This window comes from Balaenoptera musculus, chromosome 16 (genome assembly GCF_009873245.2).
Source record: "Balaenoptera musculus isolate JJ_BM4_2016_0621 chromosome 16, mBalMus1.pri.v3, whole genome shotgun sequence".
Taxonomy (NCBI): domain Eukaryota; kingdom Metazoa; phylum Chordata; class Mammalia; order Artiodactyla; family Balaenopteridae; genus Balaenoptera; species Balaenoptera musculus.
This window is the reverse complement of record NC_045800.1, coordinates 65,473,706-65,497,897: the sequence shown is the minus strand read 5'-3', so window position 1 is coordinate 65,497,897 and position 24,192 is coordinate 65,473,706. Positions and strand designations below refer to the sequence as shown.

General features: G+C 45.0%; 2 protein-coding genes across 5 annotated transcripts in view; one reads left to right on the top strand and one right to left on the bottom strand.

The window, feature by feature from the left end:
* The window catches only part of SLC25A16 (solute carrier family 25 member 16), a 34,831-nt gene extending 31,129 nt beyond the window's left edge, over window positions 1-3,702 (bottom strand). For all 3 annotated transcript variants that reach the window (XM_036828780.1, XM_036828779.1, XM_036828778.1), the window contains exon 1: window positions 3,461-3,702. In XM_036828780.1, coding sequence (XP_036684675.1) covers window positions 3,461-3,581 — 121 coding nt within the window. In that variant the 5' untranslated portion in view covers window positions 3,582-3,702. The remainder of the gene's footprint in view (window positions 1-3,460) is intronic.
* A 1,178-nt stretch (window positions 3,703-4,880) lies between these two features.
* TET1 (tet methylcytosine dioxygenase 1) overlaps window positions 4,881-24,192 on the top strand; it is a 148,532-nt gene continuing 129,220 nt past the window's right edge. The window contains exon 1 of one of the 2 annotated variants that reach the window (XM_036829600.1): window positions 4,881-4,940. The gene's annotated coding sequence lies outside the window, so the exon portion shown is untranslated. Of the gene's footprint in view, window positions 4,941-21,530; window positions 21,602-24,192 lie in introns of those variants that run through there. The other variant, XM_036829598.1, reaches the window with a different exon arrangement.

The following is a 24,192-nucleotide window of genomic DNA, read 5'->3' as shown; positions in this document are numbered from 1 at the left end:
CATTCTGGGAAAGGCAAGACTACAGAGACAGAAAACAGATCAGTGGCTGCCAGGGGTTGGAGATGAGAGGAAAGGCATGAGTACAAAGGAAAGTGGAAATAATTGGGGGTTATGGAACTATTCTATACCTTGACTGTGGTGGTCATTACAAAACACATTTGTCAAAACTCATTCAACTGTACACACGAAAAAGGGTGAACTTTACTGTATATAAATTATACTTTAATTAACCTGATGTTTAAAAAAACTATAAAAACAAACAAAAATATTGTGCAAGGTTCTAAAAAGTACACAGCTTAATCAAGATTCCATTGCAGAGTTTCCTATACTTGCTGTCTCCAATTTCTTTCTTCCTCTTTATTTATTTTTTTTTTTTTAATTTTATTTATTTATTTATTTATTTTTGCTGTGTTGGGCCTTCGTTTCTGTGCGAGGGCTTTCTCCAGCTGCGGCAAGCGGGGGCCACTCTTCATCGCCGTGCGCGGGCCTCTCACTATCGCGGCCTCTCTTGTTGCGGAGCACAGGCTCCAGACGCGCAGGCTCAGCAATTGTGGCTCACGGGCCCAGCCGCTCCGCGGCATGTGGGATCTTCCCAGACCAGGGCTCGAACCCGTGTCCCCTGCATTGGCAGGCAGATTCTCAACCACTGCGCCACCAGGGAAGCCCCTTTCTTCCTCTTAATAGATTTTGTGTAGTAAAGTGTAAGATACATAGAGAAAAGTGCACAAATCACAAGTATGCCACTTAATGAATTACAGTAAGGTGAATACACCCACATAAAGACCACTCAGCTGGTAAATTCATTACCAGCCTCCCAGAAGTCCCTCTCCTCAAATCACTATTTGCTCCTTCTCAGAGACAACCAATCAGCCTTCTGAGTTCTAACAACATGGATTTAGTTTTGGCTGTTTTTGAACTTTATACAAATAAAATCACACAGTATACACTATATCTGGCTTCTTCTGTTCATCATTATGCTTGTGAGATTCATACACATTGTTGGTGTCGCGGGAATTTACTCATTTTCAGTGCTGCACAGTATTTCACTGTATGATTATACCATATTTTGTTGGACATTCTTTTTTTTTAAAAAAATTATTAATTTATTTATTTTTGGCTGCATTGGGTCTCAGTTGCAGCACATAGGCTCTTCGTTGCAGTGTGCAGGCTTCTCTCTAGTTGTGGCCAGAGCATGTGGGCTCTGTAGTTGCATCACGCTGGCTCTCTAGTTGTGGCGCACGGGCTCAGTAGTTGTGGAGCACGGGCTTAGTTACCCAACAGGTGGGATCCTAGTTCCCCGACCAGGGACTGAACCTGTGTCCCCTGCACTGGAAGGCGGATTCTTAACCACTGGATCACCAGAGAAGTCCCTTGTTATACATTCTAACATTGATGGACATTTGGGTTGATTCTGCTTTGGGGATATTATGAATATCACAGACAAGAGCAGAAATAGATGGGAACATATGTATATGTATAACTGATTCACTTTGTTATAAAGCAGAAACTAACACACCATTGTAAAGCAATTATACTCCAATAAAGATGTTAAAAAAAAAAAAAGAGCAGAAATAGATATGTTGGGTATATACCTAGGAGTGGAACTGCTGGATCATACAACTGCTAGATCAACTGCAGGTATACAAATGTTCAGCTTCATAACTACCCAGCCAGTTCTCCAAAGAGGTTGTACCAATTTGCATTACCTGGTTGCTAACCTTGCCTACACATTACCAAGACTCTACTCCAATGTCTAGTCAACATCACAAAATGTAACGTGTCCAAAACTGAATTCCTGATCTCCCCCAACAACCATCATGAACGTTGTCCCAACTACAGGCTTCCCATTTCAGTCAATGACAACTTCATCCTTTCAGCTGCTCAAACCAAAATAAGTCCCCCTTGACTTCTCTTCTTTACCCATATCTAATCTGTCAGAAAATCATTTATTCTTTCTATATCCAGATTATCACAATTTTTCACCACCTCCCCTGCTACTAACCTGATCCAAGCTACCATCATCTATCATCTGAATTACTGCAATAACCACCAAACTGGTCTCCCTGCTTCCATATTTACATCCCTGCAGTTATTCTCCACAGAACAGCCCAAGTAATCCTTTGGAAACATGTCATATCATGTCACTTCTCTACTAAAGACCTGCAATGGCTCCCTACTTCACTCCAAGTAAAAGTTAGAATCTTTACAGTGGTTTACAAGACTCTTCATTTCCTGCCCCCTTTAACTTTCTAATCTCCTTCCCCCATCAGCACCACCTGGCTCCAGCCACACAGGTCTCACAGCTGTTCTTTGAACCGATAAGGTCCTCCCTGACTTTGAAGACTTTGCTTTAGCTTTTCTCCCCACCTGGAAGGCTCCTTCTTAGACATCAACTTGCTAAACTCCCTCACTTTTTCAAGTTTGCTCAAGTGTGATCCTCCCAATGAGACTTATCACGAATTATCCTATTTAATACTGTACCCACGTAGCCTCTCCATTTCCTTGCCCCATTCTCCTTTTTCCTTCTTCCCATTCTATTCGTCATGTTCTAATATACTATATAACTTATTTTTTCATTTTGCTTATTGCCTTTCTCACAACAAGTCCCCAACCAATGTAAACTCTAGGATCTTTGTTTTATTCCCTAATGTACACTGAGCATGTAGCAGACACTCAAATATTCCTTGTATAAATAAATGAATGTCCTTTTTATCAGCAGAACAAAATAATTCTTAATACTATTGCAGCGTACAGATATCTTTCTACAAGTCCTCATAATGTGGAATTTTAAAAATTCCCAGCCTTTACAAATAATTAAGTGATGACAACCCAGACAGTCAACTAAGAGAGGGTAGAGACTGAAACACCTCTATATGGGAAAGCAGAAATTTCTGAGAGACAATATGAAACTTCTGGCCCGACAGTCACCCCAATAGTAGGGCTGCACCAGCTACCTGTCAAAGTACCTGTGGCACAGTTTTCTAGAATCACCGGAACCAGTTTTGGTTGTAGACAGTTTTGCACAATTTCCCCGTCATCCTTAAAAAGCTGACCTCCAATGTTTATTTTCTTTTAAGCAAACAGCAAAATCCATTTCTACTCTCGGTCGTGCACAGTCTTTTTAAAAGAAAGGAGTGCCCAGCATGTTGCACTGAAACCCTGACGTCCTTTAAGGGACTCCCCTCTTTTTCCTGCTCTCCAACCCTGAAGAACTGGTGCCTGGTTCAGCCTTTCCAAGGCTCCAGCCGCTCCTCGACAGCGTGAGGCCCTTCCTCCCCAGGATCCTGCTGTCATTAGTCAAGGGATTCTTAGAGGTTACAGCGGGTCCGGGCAAACACCTGGCAGGGCGTTGGAGCAGCCAGAGTCCAAGAATGTCATCGCGGCCGCATACACCCGACCTGCCCCGGATCCCGCCCCGGGCCACTACGTGCGCGGCCAGGTGCTCCCGGCGGAAACCCACCTCCGGCCAGGAAGGAGCGCAGCCAGTAGAAATCTCTGCGGGCAGCTGGCCCTCCGGCTCCTGCCGCTTGCGGCATCGCGGGAGGTGGCTCGGCCGCTGCCAGGGCCGCCGCCGCCGCCATCAGGACCAGGGCCGCGTCGGGAGCTTCGGTCGCCAATTTACAACCCAAGGGCCCTCGCCATGGCCAGAGCAGGCGGTGACAGGGCACCGACCGCCGCACGGCGGGACGGAACACCACGGGCGGCGCGGCGCTGGCTGATGGCGTAGGCCAGGGGCGGGGCCTGGGTCAAGGCCCGAAGCGGGAGTCGCCGGGGCTGGACGCCTCCCCTATCTCCCCAGCCTCGCCCCACATCTCTACTTCTGGCCTCGCTGTGCAGGCGTCTTCTGTTACAGGCGGAAGAAGGGAAGCATGGCCAGCGAGAAGGTCCTTCCAAAACCCACCACTTCAGAAATCTCCCCCATCCATCAACCCATATTGATCATCGATCGACATGTAACCGTCCATCGGGCTGCCTTCTGACCTCCCCAAAATGAACCCTTTCCAGAACCAACCTTTGGTTCCTCACTCTTTCCAGGAACTTCAGAAATTACACTGTCTCCCACCTAATCAGCTCTGCCTTCTCAGATCTTCTCGCTGAACCTCACATTCTGCCTCCCTAACCACCCCCCCCCAACTAAGCTTCTATTCCACCCCCAACCCCTCTGCCAAAGAAATAATTGCTAAAGCAAGTTCTTCTTTCTTTGGGGCCCTATGAATTACACAAATACTTCTGCCTTGCCAGGACTTTCTGAATCTGTGCTTTGTGCTTAGCTCTCAAATTCCACCGCTTTACTCCCCACCAACTCCTAAACTCTCAGGAACCTCCCAGTTTCTTCTCCCTGACCCCGCTGTATTACAAGACTATTTTTTTCAAACCACCCCTTACCCACCACTATTCTCTTACTGTGCGTCCCTCATCACCTCCAGCTTGAGCAAAATTCATTCCTATTCTTTGTGACCAAAGTTGTTCTGAACTTTTATCTTCTTTTTCAGAAATTACCTATTATAATTTTCGTTAATACTTACTCCAATCTTCCCTATTATTGACACTGGTCCCCACTTTCTCCTTCTATGGATATGCTTCTGCAAGGTGTTTCTAGCCGACATTTATCATTAATGATGAGTCCAGATTTCAAATTTATTTTTTCCCATGTTCCCAATATTCAATTTCTACCAGAAAATACAGACCCATATAATAATATCATTATTAATAATTTGCATGTCTAATGTGAAGAATTGAAAGCTCCCAAAAGTGGGGATGGTTGCACAACATTGTGAATGTAATTAATACTACTGAATTGTACACTTAAAAATGGTTAAAAGAGTAATTTTATTTTTTATTATTATTATTTTTTTGGCCGTGCGGCTTGCGGAGTGACCGGGGATTGAACCCGTGCCCCCTGTAGTGGACGTGCAGAGTCGTAACCACTGGACTGCCAGGTAATCCCTGAAGTATGTTTTATTACAATAAAAAAGTACAAGAACAACCTCCCTAAGGGTTTTTGTTTGTTTGTTTGTTTATTTATTTTTGGCTGAGTTGGGTCTTTTTTTTTTTTTTGCGTATGTTTTTGATTTATTTATTTATTTTTATTTTTGGCTGTGTTGGGTCTTCGTTTCTGTGCGAGGGCTTTCTCTAGTTGTGGCAAGCGGGGGCCACTCTTCATCGCGATGCGCGGGCCTCTCACTGTCGCGGCCTCTCCCGTTGCGGAGCACAGGCTCCAGACGCGCAGGCTCAGCAGTTGTGGCTCACGGGCCCAGTTGCTCTGCGGCATGTGGGATCTTCCCAGACCAGGGCTCGAACCCGTGTCCCCTGCATTGGCAGGCAGATTCTCAACCACTGCGCCACCAGGGAAGCCCCGAGTTGGGTCTTTTTTGCTGTGCACGGGCTTTCTCTAGTTGTGGCGAGCAGAGGCTACTCTTTGCTGTGGTGCACAGGCTTCTTGTTGCAGAGCTCAGGCTCTAGGCGCGCGGGCTTCAGTAGTTGTGGCTCACAGGCTCTAGAGCGCAGGCTCATAATTGTGGCACACGGGCTTAGTTGCTCCGCGGCATGTGGGATCTTTCCAGACCAGGCCTCGAACCTGTGTCCCCTGCATTGGCAGGCGGATTCTTAACCACTGCGCCACCAGGGAAGTCCCCAGGTTTTTTTTATGTAACAAAAAAAAGAGAAAGGTCTATGCTTTCATATTACGTAACTAGCAAAGCTGTCCCAGCTCCTAGTGCTAATGTGTATTTTTCCCCTGTCCTGTAAGCTGTACTGGTATCCCTTCTAATCCATTTCTGTTTCAAATGAGATGCACCTTACAGATTTAATTTATCACATAATGGCCCTCAACTCCAAAACTCAATCCAGACCTAGGATGGAAAGTTTATATACATGATAACTGACAAGTCTAGTGACTTAAACATCCAATTATTTCTTCTCTACTCAGCTGGTTACAGCTAAACTACTCAACCCACAGATGTTATTACACTCACTCTCAGAGATCTTACCCAACCTCAGGCTTTTAAATACCATTTATATGTAGTCATTGGGATGACTCCTAATCTCCAGCCCTTCCCACCCACTCTCCAAATCTATTGATCCATATTTCCCACATCTCCACCTGTATATCTAACTGGCATCTATTTATCATATCCAAAACAAAATTCCTCATCTTCTTTCCCAAACATACTACTCCTGCAACCTTTCCTCATTTCATTAAATCACAACTCCAACCTCAGTCCATAAACCTTGAGTAATTTCCTAATTAATCTCCCTGCTTTCTCTTGCTTCCTACTTTCGTTCCTAATATGGCAGCCAAAGCAATTCTTTAAAACCTAAAACAAATCTTGTCACACCTTATCCCCAAACCCTTCAATGGCTTCCCATATCACTTGGGGGAATTCTTAAAATGGTCTACTGGTTTCCTGTTATATCTCTGGCCTCAACTCCTAGAACTTCCTTCAGTCACACTGGCTTCTTTGTTCCTCATAAATACCTGGCATGATTCCCTCAGGGCCTCTGCACATGCTGTTCTTTCCACCTGTACTACTTTTCCCCTAGATATTCCATGTAACTTATTCTTTCTATATCCTTCTTCAGGTTTTCCACAAATGTAAGCTTCTCAAGGAGGCCTTTTCTGGCTGTAATATTTAAAATTACTACCCACTCCACCCTCACCCCTACCAAAACTCACTATCTCTTTTCTCTCCTTTAATTTTTTCCACAGCATTTACCAGTGCTTATAATATATATAAAATGTTTTTATTATTAGTTTCCCCCCACTAGAATGTAAGCTCCATGAAGGTAGGAATTATCTGTTTTGTTCATTTGATATGTCACTTGACTCTGAATAGATGATATACAATGGTGGCTCTACTTAAAGACCAAGCCTTTCTATGTCTGTCTTTCACTGCTAGAATAGATAGCAACTAGTGGCCAGAGGCTAAAGAAATGGAGAAAAATGAATCCCTTCCCTCAATGAATGTACTATTTCATGGAATGAATGTGAACCTAATAGTAAAATAAATAACATACACAAATAAAAAGTAGGGATGCAGAAGAAAGACAGACCATGTTTGTCAAAGATCATGAGGGAAGGAAGTAATTGAACAGGCTTTTGACACACCCAAGCATGGGCCAGGGCAAACACACATACATGTATACACATGCATGCACAGGTGCACATACACACAAACACACACACACACACACACAAATAAGGAAACTCAGCTTGGTCAAAGAACAAAGAATTGTCCAGTTTGCCTATCTTAAGATTCTTGACCCCCTCTCCTTGACTCCCCAACACTTGTATGGCAGACCACTGACCAATAACATTAGAGAAATAGGTCAAGGTTATATCATGAACAGTTTCAATCTTGGGCTAAAGAGTTTAGACTTAATTTAGTGGCTAATAAGAAACTGGTGACAGGGCTTCCCTGGTGGCACAGTGGTTAAGAATCCGCCTGCCAATGCAGGGGACACAGGTTCAAGCCCTGGTCCAGGAAGATCCCATATGCCTCGGAGCAACTAACCCCGTGCGCCGCAACGACTGAGCCTGTGCTCTAGAGCCCACAAGCCACAACTACTGAAGCCCGCGTGCCACAGCTACTGAAGCCTGTGCGCCTAGAGCCTGTGCTCTGCAGCAAGAGAAGCCACCGCAATGAGAAGCCTGTGCACCTCAACAAAGAGTAGCCCCCGCTCACTGCAACTAGAGAAAGCCCGCGCACAGCAACGAAGACCCAACGCAGCCAAAAATAAATAAATTAAATAAATAATTAAAAAAAAAAAAAAAAAGAAAAAAAAAAAAAGAAACTGGTGACAGCTATGTTTTGGAAGAATTAATCAGGGAGAGATGAATACAATAATTGGGAAGACAGTCACTGACAGATCTGACAGTAAAGAAGCCAGTTAGGAAGCTTTTGCAATAATCCAGGCAAGAGAGTTGGTGAGAGCATGAAAACATAATCAGAAAGAAAATGGATGGAGGAGATAGCACCTTCTGGGCTTGCTAAGGAATTAAATATGGAAAGCAAGGAATAGGATAAGTCAAAACTGATGCAAAGTTTTTTGCTAAGGTGGTTAAAAGACTTGATGGACCATTTACAGAAGAGGGGAAACAGAAAGAGGGACTGGTTTGGGACTTCCCTGGTAGTGCAGTGGTTGAGAATCTGCCTGCAAATGAAGGGAACACGGGTTCGAGCCCTGGTCCAGGAAGATCCCACATGCCACGGAGCAACTAAGCCCGTGAGCCACAACTACTGAAGCCTGTGCGCCTACAGCCTGAGCTCTGCAACAAGAGAAGCCACCGCAATGAGGAGCATGCGCACCGCAACGAACAGTAGCCCCCGCTCGCCGCAACCAGAGAAAGCCCACGCGCAGCAACGAAGACCCAATGCAGGCATAAATAAATAAATAAATAAAATTTTTTTTAAAGTCTTCATTGAATTTGTTACAATACTTGTTCTGTTTTTTGTTGTTCTTTTTTTAATATAAATTTATTTATTTATTTATTTTGGCTGCGTTGGGTCTTTGTTTCTGCGCGCAGGCTTTCTCTGGTTGCGGAGAGCGGGGGCTACTCTTCGTGGCGGTGCGCAGGCTTCCCTTATTGCAGAGCACGGGCTCTAGGCACGCGGGCTTCAGTAGTTGCGGCTCACAGGCTCTAGAGCGCAGGCTCAGTAGTTGTGGCGCACGGGCTTGCTTGCTCCGCGGCATGTGGGATCTTGCCGGACGAGGGCTCGGACCCGTGTCCCCTGCATTGACAGGCGGATTCTTAACCACTGCGCCACCAGGGAAGCCCCTGCTTCTGTTTTATGTTTTGGTTTTTTGACCATTGAGGCATGTGGGATCTTAGCTCTCTGACCAGGGATTGAACCCGCACCCCCTGCAGTGGAAGGCGAAGTCTTAACCACGGGACCACCAGGGATGTCCCAGGCAGTTTTTTTTAAAATATGGGCAATACATGAATACCATAAAGACTGGATATAGCAATAACTACCTAAAAAGCCTTCTTTGGGGACTTCCCTGGCAATGCAGTGGTTAAGACTCCACACTCCTAATGCAGAGGGCACAGGTTCTTTCCCTGGTAGGGGAACTAAGATCCCACATGCCGTAGGGCGCGGCTTAAATAAATAAATAAATAAATAAATAAATGTAAAAAGCCTTCTTTGAAAGTTTCACCCAACCCCACACATACCCTGACATTTCATGAAACAGGAGTAAATCAATGTGCCTTTTATTATTATTGTTGTTGTTGTTGTTTTTCGTGGTAGAAAAGTTTTTTTTTTTTTTAATTTTTATTTATTTATTTATGGCTGCGTTGGGTCTTCCTTTCTGTGCGAGGGCTTTCTCCAGTTGCGGCGAGCGAGGGCCACCCTTCATCGCGGTGCGCGGGCCTGTCACTATCGCGACCTCTCTTGTTGTGGAGCACAGGCTCCAGATGCACAGGCTCAGCTGCTCCGCAGCATGTGGGATCTTCCCAGACCAGGGCTCGAACCCGCGTCCCCTGCATTGGCAGGCAGATTCTCAACCACTGCGCCACCAGGGAAGTCCAGAAAAGTCTTTTATTATATTAGTCAGGCCCCACCTGGCCTGGCCTAGACCTGGGCGCAGGAGTAGCTGAGAAGAGCCCGTCCCCCTCCCTACTATTCCAGCTTCTCTTTGTCCTGCTTCTGCTCCTCCTCCAGCACCAGGGTTCGTTCTCGCTCTTTCACCCGCTGGACACCCCAGTAGGTGACAAACAGGATGGCCAGTGTGGTCTGGGGGAACCCTGTGAGTAGCAGGCACTGGGCGACCAGCTCTGTGAACTCAAGGCTGCTCAGGCTTACAAGGTTGTACATGATGATGGCCCAGAAGTTCATGGCCCCAAAGATGGCTGAGACCCTGCGGGACATCTGCTCCCACAGACAGGCCTCAATTTGCGCTAGGGACCCCCACTCTGCCAGTTTCTGTACCCAGAGCTCAAAGTTGAGACCAAAGCAGTTAAGACATGACCACAGGTAGGCATTATCACAAGGCCCAAGCCACAGAGTGGTGATGGCAAATGTGGCCACATTGGCCCCCAACTCTGGAATTACCGCAGAGTGCTCCCCACCAATGTGGTCATACATGTACATGCAAAGCCAGTTGTTGATGCCACTGTCAAAGTGCGATTCCACGAAGACATAGAGCTGTGATGCACTTGGGAGGCTGGGGAGGGTCCAAGTGGTTGCAACGGTGTTGACGATGCTGAAGAAGATGGCCGCGTTCACCCACTCATATACCAGGTTTGAGTAGGCTAGGCCAGCCGGGGACAGGGGGTCGTCCCTGCCTGGGGGGCATTACACCTCCCCCCAACCCCCACTCCGACCTGGGCCTCCCAAAATCAAGGGGAGGCTCCATTTTAATAAACATTGTCATGGACCTTAGCTATCTTTATTTTATTTATTTATTTATTTATTTATTTATTTATTTATTTATTTATTTTTGGCCACACTGTGCGGCTTGCAGGATCTTAGTTTCCCGACCAGGGATCTAGCCCGTGCTCCCTGTAATGGAAGCCCAGAGTCCTAACCACTGGACCACCAGGGAATTTCCTTAGCTATCTTTAAGTTAGGCTAGGTAGTCTCTTTTAGACCACAGATCATTAACGTTTATTTACTTATATTTACCAGGAATAAGCATCATATATCACAGATGCCTTATAATTTAAATAATTTTGGAGTCATATATAATTTATCCGATATATAACACATGATCTTTGCTCCTTTAGTAGCATTTGTACACTCTTTTATATGGTTTGATTTTTTTTTTTTTTTTTTTTTTTTGGCGGAGCTGCACAGCTTGTGGGATCTCAGTTCCCCAACCAGGGATTGAATCTGGGCCACGGCAGTGAAAGCCTGGAATCCTAACCAGTAGGCCACCAGGGAACTCCCTGATTTTTTTTAAAAGCATACTTTGGTTATGTTTTGACCTTAGGTAATTAGATCTTAAGAAAGTGCATAAGATAAAGATGATTCTTATTATTTTTGACTCTAGAAATAATATTAGATATGCTTAAGTTGTGCCGTCAGCTTTCCATGGCTAGTGTACAGTTGAAAAAGTTTGTGAACATGAGGTAAAGTTTAATCAGGAAAGCAGGGATTTTAGGAAACAGCTTCAGGTTTCTTTTTTATTACGGCATTAGTAATCTGGTATTCAAAAAATGAAAAGTGACATTTTTTAATCAAATCTTTTTCTACAGTCCTCCAAAGCTGTACATTAAGTTACTAACAGAGTATAGTGAAAAAGAACAGAAACATTGAATGTCTGTTTCTCTACTTAGTAGGTAAGTGATCTTTTTTTCTAAATTTTATTTATTTTTGGGCTGCCTTGGATCTGCGTTGCTGTGCATGGGCTTTCTCTAGTTGCAGTGAGCGGGGGCTACTCTTCATTGTGGTGCACTGGCTTCTCATTGAGGTGGTTCCTCTTGTTGCGGAGCACGGGCTCTAGGTGCGTGGGCTTCAGTAGTTGCAGCACACGGGCTCAGTAGTTGTGGCTTGTGGGCTCTAGAGCGCGAGCTCAGCAGTTGTGGCGCAGCATGGGCTTAGTTGCTCCGCAGCATGTGGGATCTTCCCAGACCAGGGCTTGAACCCGTGTCCCCTGCATTGGCAGGCAGATTCTTAAACGCTGCTCCACCAGGGAGGTCCTGTAAGTGATCTTAAAGACAATAAATACCTGATATTCAGTTTCTAACCTGTAAAAATATGGGTGATCCCCCAGATATGATATGGATATCAAATAAAATCATTTAGACAAAGGACCTACCACAGTGCACAGCACATAATATGTGCTATATTCCTTTCACTTCCTTAGTATGTGCACCCCTAGACCTGCAGAACAGATCATTATTCTTTCAATCCATACATATTTACTGTCCACCTACTGTGCGCCAGGTGTTATGTTAGATGGTCAAGCTATGAAAATAAGATAAAATTCCTACAAAGACTTTTGTAAGAGAGCAAGCAGTTACAAAAAAGTAAGTATAATTTGTCAGTATCTGTCCAGTATTAGGGGTATGCATAGAGTACTATAAGGAGCAAAGAGGGAAGAGACCAGTTCTCTTGGGGTGGGGTTGTGGGGGGAAATTAAGAAGACCTAGAGAGTTGAGCTGAGCCTTGAAAAACGAGTAAGAGTTTTCTGAATATTTCAGAAGAGGAACTACATCATCTCAGTGTAGTTACAATTAGATATAGCAATGAACTGGAAATTATTTAGAGAACTGATCTAATTTATTTTTGTTGTGGTTCATCACGTATTTCTTGTACAGGTGCTAGGCATCAAATATACAATAGTAAATAAAAACTTGGTTCCTGCACTTCAGGGAGCTTATATTCTAGTGGGAAAGAGATCTTAATCAAGTAACCACAGAAATTTATGTAAAATTTAAACTGGAATAAGTACTTTGGGGAACTAAGTTCCCACATGCTGCACAGAGCGGCCAAAAAAAAAAAAAAAACAGACCATAAAACAGGGATTGACCTAAACCAGTTTAGAGAAGCCTTCCTTAAGGAAATGATGCTTGAACCCAAAGGTGAAGAATGACTAGGGCTTAACTGAGGAAAGGAAAAAGAAAAAGCATTCCAGAAAAAAGAAACAGAGCTTATGGTGGAAGAATTTGGTGTCTTCAAGGGTCTGATCACAACTTCAAATACATTACCATGCTATGTCCTTCCAGGCTTCAGGCAGGTCACTCACATTGATAAATGTGTAAGACAATAGAGGGAGCTGCTAGACTGAAGAACTGTAAAGTGCTTGCTTTGCCTAAAATGAAACTTTTCTGCAAATGAAATTTACTGGTTTACAAGAGTGGAATTATTGGTTTGTAATTACAGAAGAAAGCCACTGAGGCTGGAGTGAGAAGAACTAGGATGTTTATCATATAAGATGAGATAGAGAAATAGGTCAAGTCTTACAGCCACTGGCAGCCTTGTAGCCCCTGTAGGAGTCTTGACATTATCCTAAAGCAATATGAAGCCAGTATTAAGCTGTGGCTGACATGGTGAGGTGTGTATTTCAAAATGATCATTCTGCTCATGGCTTGGACAATGGAATAAGGATAAAAGTGGACGTGAGCACACTATTGCAAGATGTGGCAATTGGTCTAGAGTAAAGGCCATGGGAGTGGAGGGAAGAAGATGGATTTGAGACACACTGAAGTGATGAAATGGACAGAACTTGGTGATGGATTCAATTAGGGGGTGAGGAAAGGGAGATAAAGATAATTCCTAGGTTCCTGGTTTACATGACTGGATGGGGAATTCCCTGGCAGTCCAGTGGTTAGGACTCCGTGCTTCCACTGCAGGGGGCATGGGTTCGATCCCTGGTCAGGGAACTAAGATCCCACAAGCCACGTGGCGCGGCCAAAAAGAAACCCACAAAAAACACGACTGGATGGACTCACTGAGACAGGAATCACTGGAAGAGGATCAGTTTGTTGTTGCTTTAGGGCAAAGCGGAAGGACAGGGGAGAGGATGAGTTGCTTGGTTGGGACACACTGAGTATGCGGAGGCCTCAGAGACATCCAAGAGGAGATATTAAAGAGTAGAATATATAAGGAGCAGCCCAGGCTGAAGATATAATATTAGTAAGTCAAGCCTAAAGAGAGAGAGTGAGAACCTAGAACTCAGCCTTGAGTAACTGCAACACCTAATGGCCAGTTGGAGAATGATGAGGCGGTAAAGGAGATAGAGGGGTAGCTAGAGATGTGTGTGGGTGAGGGGGTGGGGGGGTAGGATAGAAGCCAATGGAAAGGAGTGTTTTAAGAGTAATGTAGTATTGGAAACGTTGAGTTTAAGATGTCTGTGAAGGATCTAAGCTGAAATATTCTGGGAATTCCCTGGCTGTCCAGTGGTTAGGACTCCGCACTTCCACTGCAAGGGGCACGGGTTCAACCCCTGGTCGGGGAACTAAAATCCCGCAGGTGCGTCCAAAAAAAAAGAAACGTCTGGAGCAATGGGATTCAGTCTAGAGAGGTAAATTTGGAAGTTTGGGGCATTTACGTTACAACTTAAAGCCATGTTTATTTAGAAAGCATAGTATAATGTGTAAAGACATTACTCAATCAACGGTAGCAATTGTTATTCACACACTTGAGCAATAATAACACTGATGGATTTACTTAGTGTTTTTCTCTAAGAAGATAAAAACACTTTGGAGATATTATCCAATTGCTTCTGTCAGTCAGTATTTGACCTGTCAGCAATATTTATTGAGGGTATTATAGTACTAGGTCCTATAAAAAGATAAGACACAAAAGAAATAGAAGATATGAGTCTTACCCTTAAGCTTTCACATAGTTGGGGGAACAAAATGTTGACATATGCAATACTAATGAGCAAAGTCAAAATTACATAATCAGTGAGTACAAATTAATAAAGTTCAACACTATTCTTCATGAATGCTGAGGAGAGGTGATAATTCAGAGGTTATCTGTGTTTGGTGGGGTTGTTTAAGAACAATTTCCTGGAGGAACTGAGTTGTCAGTGGATTTTAAATAATAGAATTCTACAGATGATGAAGGCCTTAGAAACCTTTAAGACAATGATAACTATTTTTGAAATGCCTCTTATATATAAGAGGAGGGAATGGGAAAGGGACCCACAGAGTCCCAGCTTTGTGTGAGCCTGTAGTAGGTGCTTTCCATTTTCTGTCAGGTTTAAGGTATTGTGACACTGTGAAGTTTATCAAGAAATTAGCCTCATTTGTGCAAATATATAGAATTACATAATCGCAGTCACAGAGTTTAAAAAGGACCTCTGAGAGGCATTTATTTATTTATTTTTAAAATTTTTGGCTGCGTTGGGTCTTCGTTGCTGTGCATGGGCTTTCTCTAGTTGTGGCGAGCAGAGGCTACTCTTCATTGTGGCATGCAGGCTCAGTAGCTGTGGCGCACGGGCTTCGTTGCTCCACAGCATGTGGGATCTTCCAGAACCAGGGCTCGAACCCGTGTCCCCTGCATTGGCAGGTGGATTCTCACCAACTGTGCCACCAGGGAAGTCCTCTGAGAGGCATTTAACAAAGTTTCTTGAGCTATTGGGTATCTGCTTTGTGCTAAGTCCTGAGCTAGCACTGGGAATATAAAAAAAGGAAGATAAGTCCTTTGAGAGACATACGGTTTGGTAACTGGAGTGGAGTGTGTCAGAAGTGCTATGACAGAGGTCTGGGGCTGCTGCAGAAGCAGTGTGGAGAGAGCTATGAAGCTCCTAATTCCGCCTGGGTTATTACATGAGGCTTCACAGACAAGGAGTTTTGTGAGCTGGGTTTTGAGGGATGAAGATAAGTTTGCCAGGTTGGCAAGAATGAGAATAATGTAGAGGAAGGAGAGGATGGAACCGGAGGGAGAAGGACATTCCAGGCAGACCTGTATCTGTCCCAACTTTTTCATCCCCTCTATTCACAGAGCTGGAGAAAGTATGTTTGTTAGAACAGACTCACCAGATAATCAAGACAGCTTTAAATGAATTCTCCGAGGGGAGGAAGAAAACATTCAGGAATAATTCAGTCAGTTGTTTTTAATGTGCCTACTATGTAGAGGTCACGATGTATGAGGCAACAAGAAGGAAGAATCAGCGGAGCAGGTCCCAGAATGTCTCAGGTGAAAAATGCAAAAAAAGAGGTCAGGAACACAGCACAGTTCTTCAGGGGTTAGCGATAATGGGCTGCAGTTACAGAGCAAAACCTTCATGGCTGGGGACTTCCCTGGCGGTCCAGTTGTTAAGACTCCGTGCTTCCAATGCAGGGGGCGCAAGTTGGATCCCTGGTTGGGACACTAAGATCCCACATGCCACGGGATGAGGCCAAAAAGTTAAAACAAAACAAAACCAAAAAAAACCCCATTCATTCATGGCTGGAGAGTCAGCTTTGGAAGTCTTCGGCTGGACCAGGAGTCTCGAAGTGTTTGCAGTGCCAAGAGAGGTCTGAAGAAGGAAGCATCCAGAGAAAGAAGATGGTGAAGGCATTTTGGTTGGACTTATAGGAGGAGAACCAGGATGGCCTATAGGTGTCACAGAATTCCAGGACTGAGGAATTTCAAAATGTAGGGGGAAAAAAAGAGAATGAAGCTGTGTTGTGAATGTAATGTCAGGAGAGTAGGTCAGTGGACTCAGAAATAAACAGATGTTATAGGAACAAGAAACAGCAAGAAACAGAATTTGTCATGGAGAGAAATAGGGCTAAAGGTAGATGGGAGAGCAAGGTCAAGCAAAGGCATGACCTGGGCATGATAAACATGGACAACCCCTAGACAGCAGAGAAGAAGGTGCTAATAAAGAAGAGACTGAAGATGCTAGAAGGAAGGGCTCATTAATGTAGTAAAAACTGCTTAAATAAAGTAGCATGGAGGGACTTCCCTGGTAGTCCAGTGGTTAAAACTCTGCACTCTCAATGCAAGGGGCCCGGGTTCGATCACTTGTTGGGGAACCAAGATCCCACCTACCACAACTAAGCCTGCATGCCACAACTACTGAGCCCGGGCACTGCAACTAGAGAAGCCCGCGCATTGCAATGAAGACCCAGCACAGCCTAAAAAAAAAAAAAAAAAAAAAAAGTAGCATGGAGACTAAGCTAAAGGGCACAAGATAATGGACAGCCCCATAACAGGGAAGAAACTTCAGGTAAGGAAGGAAATTGTGCTGTTGAGCAAGGGAGGGAAAGGTTAATAAGAAATCTATTGTGATCATCTTGTAATGTATAGAAATACTGTGCACCAGGAACTAACATAGTGTTGTAGGTCAATTACACTTCAAAAACAAACAAACAAACTCATAGAAAAGGAGATCAGATTTGTGGTTACCAGGAGTGGGGAGTGGGGGGAGGGGGGAGGGGGAATTGGGTGAAGGTGGTCAAAAGGTACAAACTTCCAGTTATAAGATAAATAAATACTGGAGATATAATGTACAACATGATAAATATAACACTGCTGTACATCAAATATAAAAGTTGTTAGGAGAGTATATCTTAAGAGTTTTCATCACAAGGAAAAAATATTGTTTTTTCTTTTATTTTGTATCTATATGAGATAAAGTTTCACTAAACTTATTGTGGTCATCATTTCATGATGTATGTAAATCAAATCATTATGCTGTACACCTTAAACTTACACAGTGCTGTATGTCATTTATATTTCAATAAAACTGAGGAAGAAAAAAAGAAACCTATTTCTTGAGGGCCTTTTTTTTTTGGCCGCAGCACTTGGCATGTGAGATCTTAGTTTCTTAGTTTCTTATTTCCCTGACCCCTGCAGTGGAAGGGCAGAGTCTTAGCCAGTGGACCGCCAGGAAAGTCCCTTGAGGGCCTCTCTTGACAGCCTGGGCTATGGGCAGCTTTGGAGGTGAGGCATAGGAAGGCTTAGAACAGGTCCCATGGCAGGAGGATACTCAAAATCTTCCAAAATAGGGATTGCTGAGGAGAAATAAAGACCTCAGGCAGATTTAGGTCTTAAGATTTCAAAGCTGGCTAAGGCTCCCACAGAATTCTGCCGCTTGCAAGCAGCAGAGAACATGAATGATGGGGATATAGAAGTCAAGTCAGGGTGCTTCCAGGTTGAATTTGGGAGAGGTTAAGTGGACAAATGAATTAGTGGGTTGGAAAGCTTACCATTAAAGTTGCTGGGCAAGGCATAAATGGAGAAAATGGCCTATCTTGTCATAGGAAGTAGGGAAGGAGTTTTCACCAAAACCATACTTGATCACACTCAAGTTCTTGATTTGATATACGGTCCTTTTGGAAGCTGACTATATTATAAAAGATCCTGTTTCATTATCATAACTAGACTATGTCTTCATGCTCTACAGTTACTACGAAGGTATGCTAATTTTTCCAATTCCTTCCGAAACCAATTCTGGCAATCGCAATTTTTTTTTCTCCCTCACAGTATCAATTTGATTTCCTCTTCCACCTACTCTACTGAGGTGTCTTTTGGTTTGTACCTACCATGTATTGTATGTGTCCTGTGTATTCTTGACAATCTTTGGATTCAATTTAGAAGCTTGAGTGAGAAAAAGACCTTAAGTCTGTGTCTGCCAGTAAACTGACCAGTAAATACCAATTCCTGCAAACCTGCTCCGTGCAAATTCTCTGAGAATTCCCTTGGGTCTTTTCTACTTTAAGTTTTCCTTGCTCTCTTGGACTCCTAGCAGAATTGACTGCGTTGTATCTTTTTCAATGCTGAGCTATTATTGCAGGTTTATCTTGCCCAGCCTCCCCTGCTCTTCCAGGACCTTGTAGATTGTAGTGTCCCAGATCACCAAGAGACTATTAACGTTTTCCTACCTACTATTATATTATTTATCTATCCCTGCTGTCTTTATAGAGAATCATAAGTTTGCCTTTCTTATTTGTTTGTACCATTTATACTACTAGGAATGTGTAAGAGTTCCTCATCAACACTTAGTATTGCCAATTTAAGAAATTTTTCCAATGGAATAAAAAAGTTCTTTTTTTGTCAGTGGAGATTATATTCCTTAGGAAAGAAACCGTGTGTGTGTGTGTGTGTGTGTGTGTGTGTGTGTGTTTGAGGGAAGTATGTATTTTTCCCTAGGACACTGCCTAAGGTAATTAGTAAGCAGGGCAGCTAAGATGAAAGTACAGTTATGTATTTAGGAAGCTATATAAGCACAGTTCCAATACTCACCTTATGTGTATTTTCACATCTCTTTCCTAGAGAGGTGTTTGGAAATAAGACAGGAATTCTTGTTTTGTTATTAAGAAAGAATAGATAAGGATAGTGGGAAATTGCTTAAACATGTATTCTTTGATATTGAGGACTGGAAACAATTGCATTTTCTTTTTTTCTCCTTGGGTAGACACCTCATATTATTGTTTAGCTTCCCATGACTTGTTCAACCTTTTAGTTTCTGTTATAATTATCAGACCCCTTTTCTAACAGGTTCAGATGGACATGACGTTGCTAGGTGCTATGTTTAAGTCTCAGATGCCAAGGTGGCTTTCAATGTCATCTACATGCTGATGACTTCCAAATTTGTTTTTCCAAGCTAAACTTCTTTTCCAAACTAAAAATTGTCTCAGACTTGGTCAGTGGGAGTTATCTATTTTTTTTTTTTTATGGGCACTTACAGTTTCCAATTTTTTTTACCATTGTGAAATACAGTGAAATTGTGTTGCCACAGACACAAACCTACCTTCAGGGCCTTTGCACTTGCTCCTTCCTAAGCATAAAATCTTCCCCAGTTTCCTTCCTTAATCTCTTTCAGATCTATTCCATGAGCTGTTCGTTGTATTTAAAATTGCAGCCTTCCCGAGCACTCCCTGTCCCCTTCTCTGCTTTTCTTCCCCTCCCTCTGACCATCACCATCTGACACACTATATGTATTCTGCTTTCTAGCCTTTTTTATTCTCCTGGCCCCGTTCTGTGATTGAATGCAAGCACCACAAGAGCAGAGGTTTCATTTTGCTCACTGCTGTTTCCCCAAAGTATGGAACTGTGCCTGGCACATGGTATGGACTCAACTAATATTTATGGAATGAAGAGAATAAGCATTGCCATGGTCTTTTTTTTTTTTAATTTATTTTACTTATTTCTGGCTGTGCCTGGTCTTAGTTGCGGCACATGGGATCCTCGTTGAGGCATGTGGGATCTTTCATTGCGGCGCACAGGCTTCTCTCCAGTTGTGGTGTGCAGGTTTTCTCTTCTCTAGTTGTGGCGCGCAGGCTCCAGGGCACGTGGGCTCTATAGTTTGTGGCATGCGGGCTCTATAGTTTGTGGCATACGGGCTCTCTAGTTGAGGCCCACGAGCTTAGTGGCGTGAGGGCTTACTTGCCCCAGGGCATGTGGGATCTTAGTTCCTTGCCCAGGGATCGCACCCGCGTCCCCTGCATTGTAAGGCGGATTCTTTACCACTGGACCACCAGGGAAGTCCCACCATGGTCATTTTTCTACATCTTTGTGTGATTTTCCCATTTCAATACTTTTTTAGGTTAATCATTTCAATTAATTGACAAAAGCCAGGATATTGCTATTACATGATAGTCTTTCTCCTTTTGTTCTTTAAGAAAATCAAGTTTTGAGTCAAACTCTGACAAGATATTAGCAATTAGCCTTTTGGAAACATTGACTGAGAAGAGTCCCTTTTTTCAGATAAGATTTATTTTAAACACCACATTTCAAAAAAAAAAACAAAAACCACCACATTTCTTTCTCCAATCAATGTATTTATCTGACTGTAGCACTGAAAACACTGTAGTGCAGCCATTAGTTTGTTCTGCTTGCAAACCCAGAATGTGTTCCTCCTGGGTAGGAAGCAAATTGCATTTAACTCTGTAGGCCTAGCTTCTAACTCAATAATAAGTTTGAATGAATCGATCAGTGAGAAAGGTTGAAAGTTTAGGAATCTTTCTCAAAAGAACAATCTGGTTATGCTTATTAATGCAGGTATAACAAAGAATAAAAATTATGTGCAGAATGGGGGTAGAATGGTGTGGAAGGCAATGATAGAAGGAATCTTTCCCTTCCATTGAAGTTTGACCTGGGAGGAATGATTGTTCCATGAACAGCATTTTCCTTACCACTGTGACTCCATTGAAGATCTGGATTCCCAGATCTGTTTAATAACTGACTGCTGGAAGAAGCAACAGCCATCAAACACTTAGGGAGAAATTCAGATGCCCCAGTCAGTCTTAATTTTGGCATAATGCTACTGGTTATTCCTCCTAATGATAAAAACTTACTTCTTCCTGTGCCTTCATTTCTTCATCCATAAAGTGAATACCGCCAAAGTACGGGGGCAAATAACTAACAAAAATGTTATGACGACCTTTGCAGACATCAAGCTCTGAGTCAAGGGAACACAACCCTCCTCTGGCTTCTCTCTAAGGTGTTGAGGGCAGTTTTCCATTGCTCGCGACGCAGATATGCCTCAATGGTGTCATCTCTGACCTGGCGTCCCATTAATGTACCTATAAACATTCAATTGAGAGACCCTAAAACTTTTCTCTCAGCCCGAGAGTCCCTCGGAGAAAAGATAATGACAAGAAAACGTTGACAACGCTCTCCCTCTTCAATACTCTCCTTTGACCTCAAAAAAAAAAAAAAAAAAAAAAAAAATGTCAAGAGAGAGGAGGGCCAAGGGGAGGGGTAAGGGTCGAGAGAGGAGTCCAGCTCCAGTTTGGGGAAATCCAGCTCGCGTTTTGCCGCTCGCTCAGTAGTGCAGGGTCCAGGGAAGGCAGAGCCCCAGCTTCGCTCCCTGAGGTCTGTCCTGGGGAGACAGTGCTGCTCCGGGGGGCTGACCTGGCGGGGAGTGGCAGCGCAGTCCGCTCCCGCGCCGCTTTGTGCGCGCAGCCGCTGGGCCCTCAGCTCCCGGGTCTGCCCCCCGGGACGCCCCCCTGCCCCGCCCCAGTCATGCAACTCTACCTGCCTTTCCGCTGTGGACCTTTGGGAAGCAGTCGCCCACCCCGGGGGCTCGGGCCCTGACCCTGCCAGGAGCCGGTAGGTGTTCGCCCGGGGCCCGCCCGCGCCCCTCGCGCCCGCCGGGGCCCCGGGCTCCGAAGTTGTGGGGACGAGCGCAAGTTGGAAAGTTCGCCCGAGGGCTGGTGCAGGCTTGGAGCCGGGGGGACGCGCGCAGCCCTCGGAGCCTGAGGGGGCCCGTGGTGAGTTGGGGTTGGGGCAGAGGGCAGGGGTCCGGGGAGCCACACGCGGAGGCCGGAAGGCGTTGCGAGGGACAGTGCACCGCTGAGGCTGGACGTGGGCCGGGGCTCGGCGTCCGCGGGGCCGCCGGGGCCGCGGGGGTGGGCCCGCTCCCCGCGGCGACCCCCCCCACCCAGGGCTGCTTGGGGCGCTTTTGTTGCGGGTGGTAAACAATGTCCCCCGGCCGGAGGACGCGGCTGCGGCGCCGGGTGGGGAGAGCTGGAGCGCCTCGAGGTAGGACCCCGGGCTCCGCTGGAAACCGGATTGGGGGGGGAGGGCAAGTGCGGCCTGGGGGGGGGGGGATGCCTGACTGGGCCGGCGATTGATGCGCCTCGGGCTGAGGAGAGGGAAGAGTCATAGGGCAAGTTGCGGGTAGGGAACCCTGGCTGTCCCACGCTCAAGCGTACCCCCGAACAAGTTTTCTCCTTCCCCTAGGCTGATATAGGGGGCCGGTTCCCTGAGAAAACATTTGGCACTTGCCTCCTTGAGCTTTCCCGGGAGGGGGCTTCAGGGACGTAGCTTTTGGGGTGGAGGTAGTAGGAGAGTCTTGCCAGAGGCTGACCTGGAGTTACGCTGATCCGGGAAGAAGGGAGTGGAGTAATAGAACAGTGTTCTGTCAAAATGGCCTTCTAAAAACTCTTAGGAGCGCCACTCGGTCGCCGAACGCGCTGGCTTGCCGTCGCATCAGTCCCACTAGGGCGGAATCCCGGAGCGGGCCCCAAGGATGAGAGGTCCGCAGAGCCGGGTGCCGGGGACCGGCCGGGCGGCACGTGAGGGGCCGGGGCTGGGCTAGGTCTCTCGCCGTCTCCCCCTCACCCCTCTCTTCTCTTCCTCCCCTCCCCTCCCTCCCTCCCTCCCTCTCACCCACACTCCCAAACGATTCAGCTACTAGGGGCTGTGTGCTGTCCATACATTTCTACAGAAAGTGGTCGGGAAGTTGCTGGCCTGCCCCAGTACACTTTCCGCGGTAATGGAGAACACAGATTGGGCTTTTCTGACCCAATAAAAATTAATGTATCAACAAGAGAACAGATATTGCTTGAACTAGGAGTCTTTTCCCCCGCCGGCAACTCGTCCTCCTCCCAAATTAACCAGGTCGCTCCAGTGCCTCTTTCTCTCCTCGCCCGTAACACGCTCGGGCACACAATCAGCTGCATGATATATCATAGTAAGGATCAGTTTATAAAGACATGTTTGAAAAGTGTTTCAAGACCCTGAGCGAGGAAAAGATTAGGTGCACAGCCTAGTGTCGGCAGGGTGCGCTGAGCGCTGCACCCACATGAGTTGAAGGGCGGCGCTACAGCGTAGCAACCCCAGGTCCGCCCTGAACCGAAAAGGGACCATCCTTCTCCCCATCTCAACGTTAAAGAGTAAAATAAAAACGTTGGCTTCTTCCGTCCTCACTCAGGATGCCACAATGAGTATGGAAAAGGTGTTTGTGAACCAGTTAGGGCGAGAGCTTTTTAAGGCATATTAGGAATTTTGTCTACAATTAAACAAGGCGGGTGTGTAGATAAGGAGATGTTTGGGGATTGGTCAGCGTTGTTTCTAAGATCTAAAAGCCTCAGGTAACGTGACGTTGGGTGCGCTTCCTGATTTTATTGGTTTTATTGGTTTGTATTAGTTACACAGGTTAAAGCCCAAGTCCCTTGCCTCCCCAATTAAGAGATCTTAATTAGGTTGGTTGTCAATGTATGACAGTGTTTAAAACAATGTTATGATTTCAATTAAACTTCCGAATCAAGTACGAGAGTTATTAGTATACACTGTATCTCTTTGCAAAGATTGGTAGCTCAGATTAAGAACTCCTGGATCACCGCTTACCATTTTAATGAGGGTTAACTATGGCTCCCAGCTCTGGTCTTCCAGAATTGATCGGTTGGAGGTTTGGATCACCTCTGTCCCTGCCCTTTGTTTCTCTTCCTCCTCCAATCTTCTTTATCTTGTTCGTCCCTCCCCTCCCCCACCCTCTTCTTTGCCTCTGTATTTTTCCTTCTCTGTACACTTAAGTTTCTCTTTTTCCACCCCCTCCATCTTTCTACCTTTAGTCTTCAGCATTTTGATCCCAGTTGTCTTTTTATATTCTAGCTTTATTACTATATAGTCCTTCCCCTTCCTCTACTTTTTGGCTTTTTTTTTTTTTTTTCCATTTTAGACATTTTCTTCCTTCTGCTTTTTCCTCTTCTTCCCAACGTGTTTTATGCTTTTCTTGTTTTTGGAATGATCATTCCATCTCCATTTAACTTGTCCCTTCCCTTTTCTGTGGCCCTTTTTGGCCTTTTTTTCTTCGCTCTCTGCAGGGCAGCAGGGGTGTTTTACATATGGAAGGAGCCTTTGACTAAATCTGCTGGCATTCTAGTGAGTTTCCCTCCACAGCCTTTCCATGTGCCGAAGGCTCTCACACTTCCTGTGGTACAAAACTATCTAGGAACAGCAAGCAGCCCGCCCACCTCCTCTTCCTTTAGAACTTAGTTGCTGGAGGAAACTAAGCCAGGTGGTGCCTTTTAAAAAGAAATGTTTTAAGTCTTGTATTTCTCAGTCAAGTGCAGTAGCC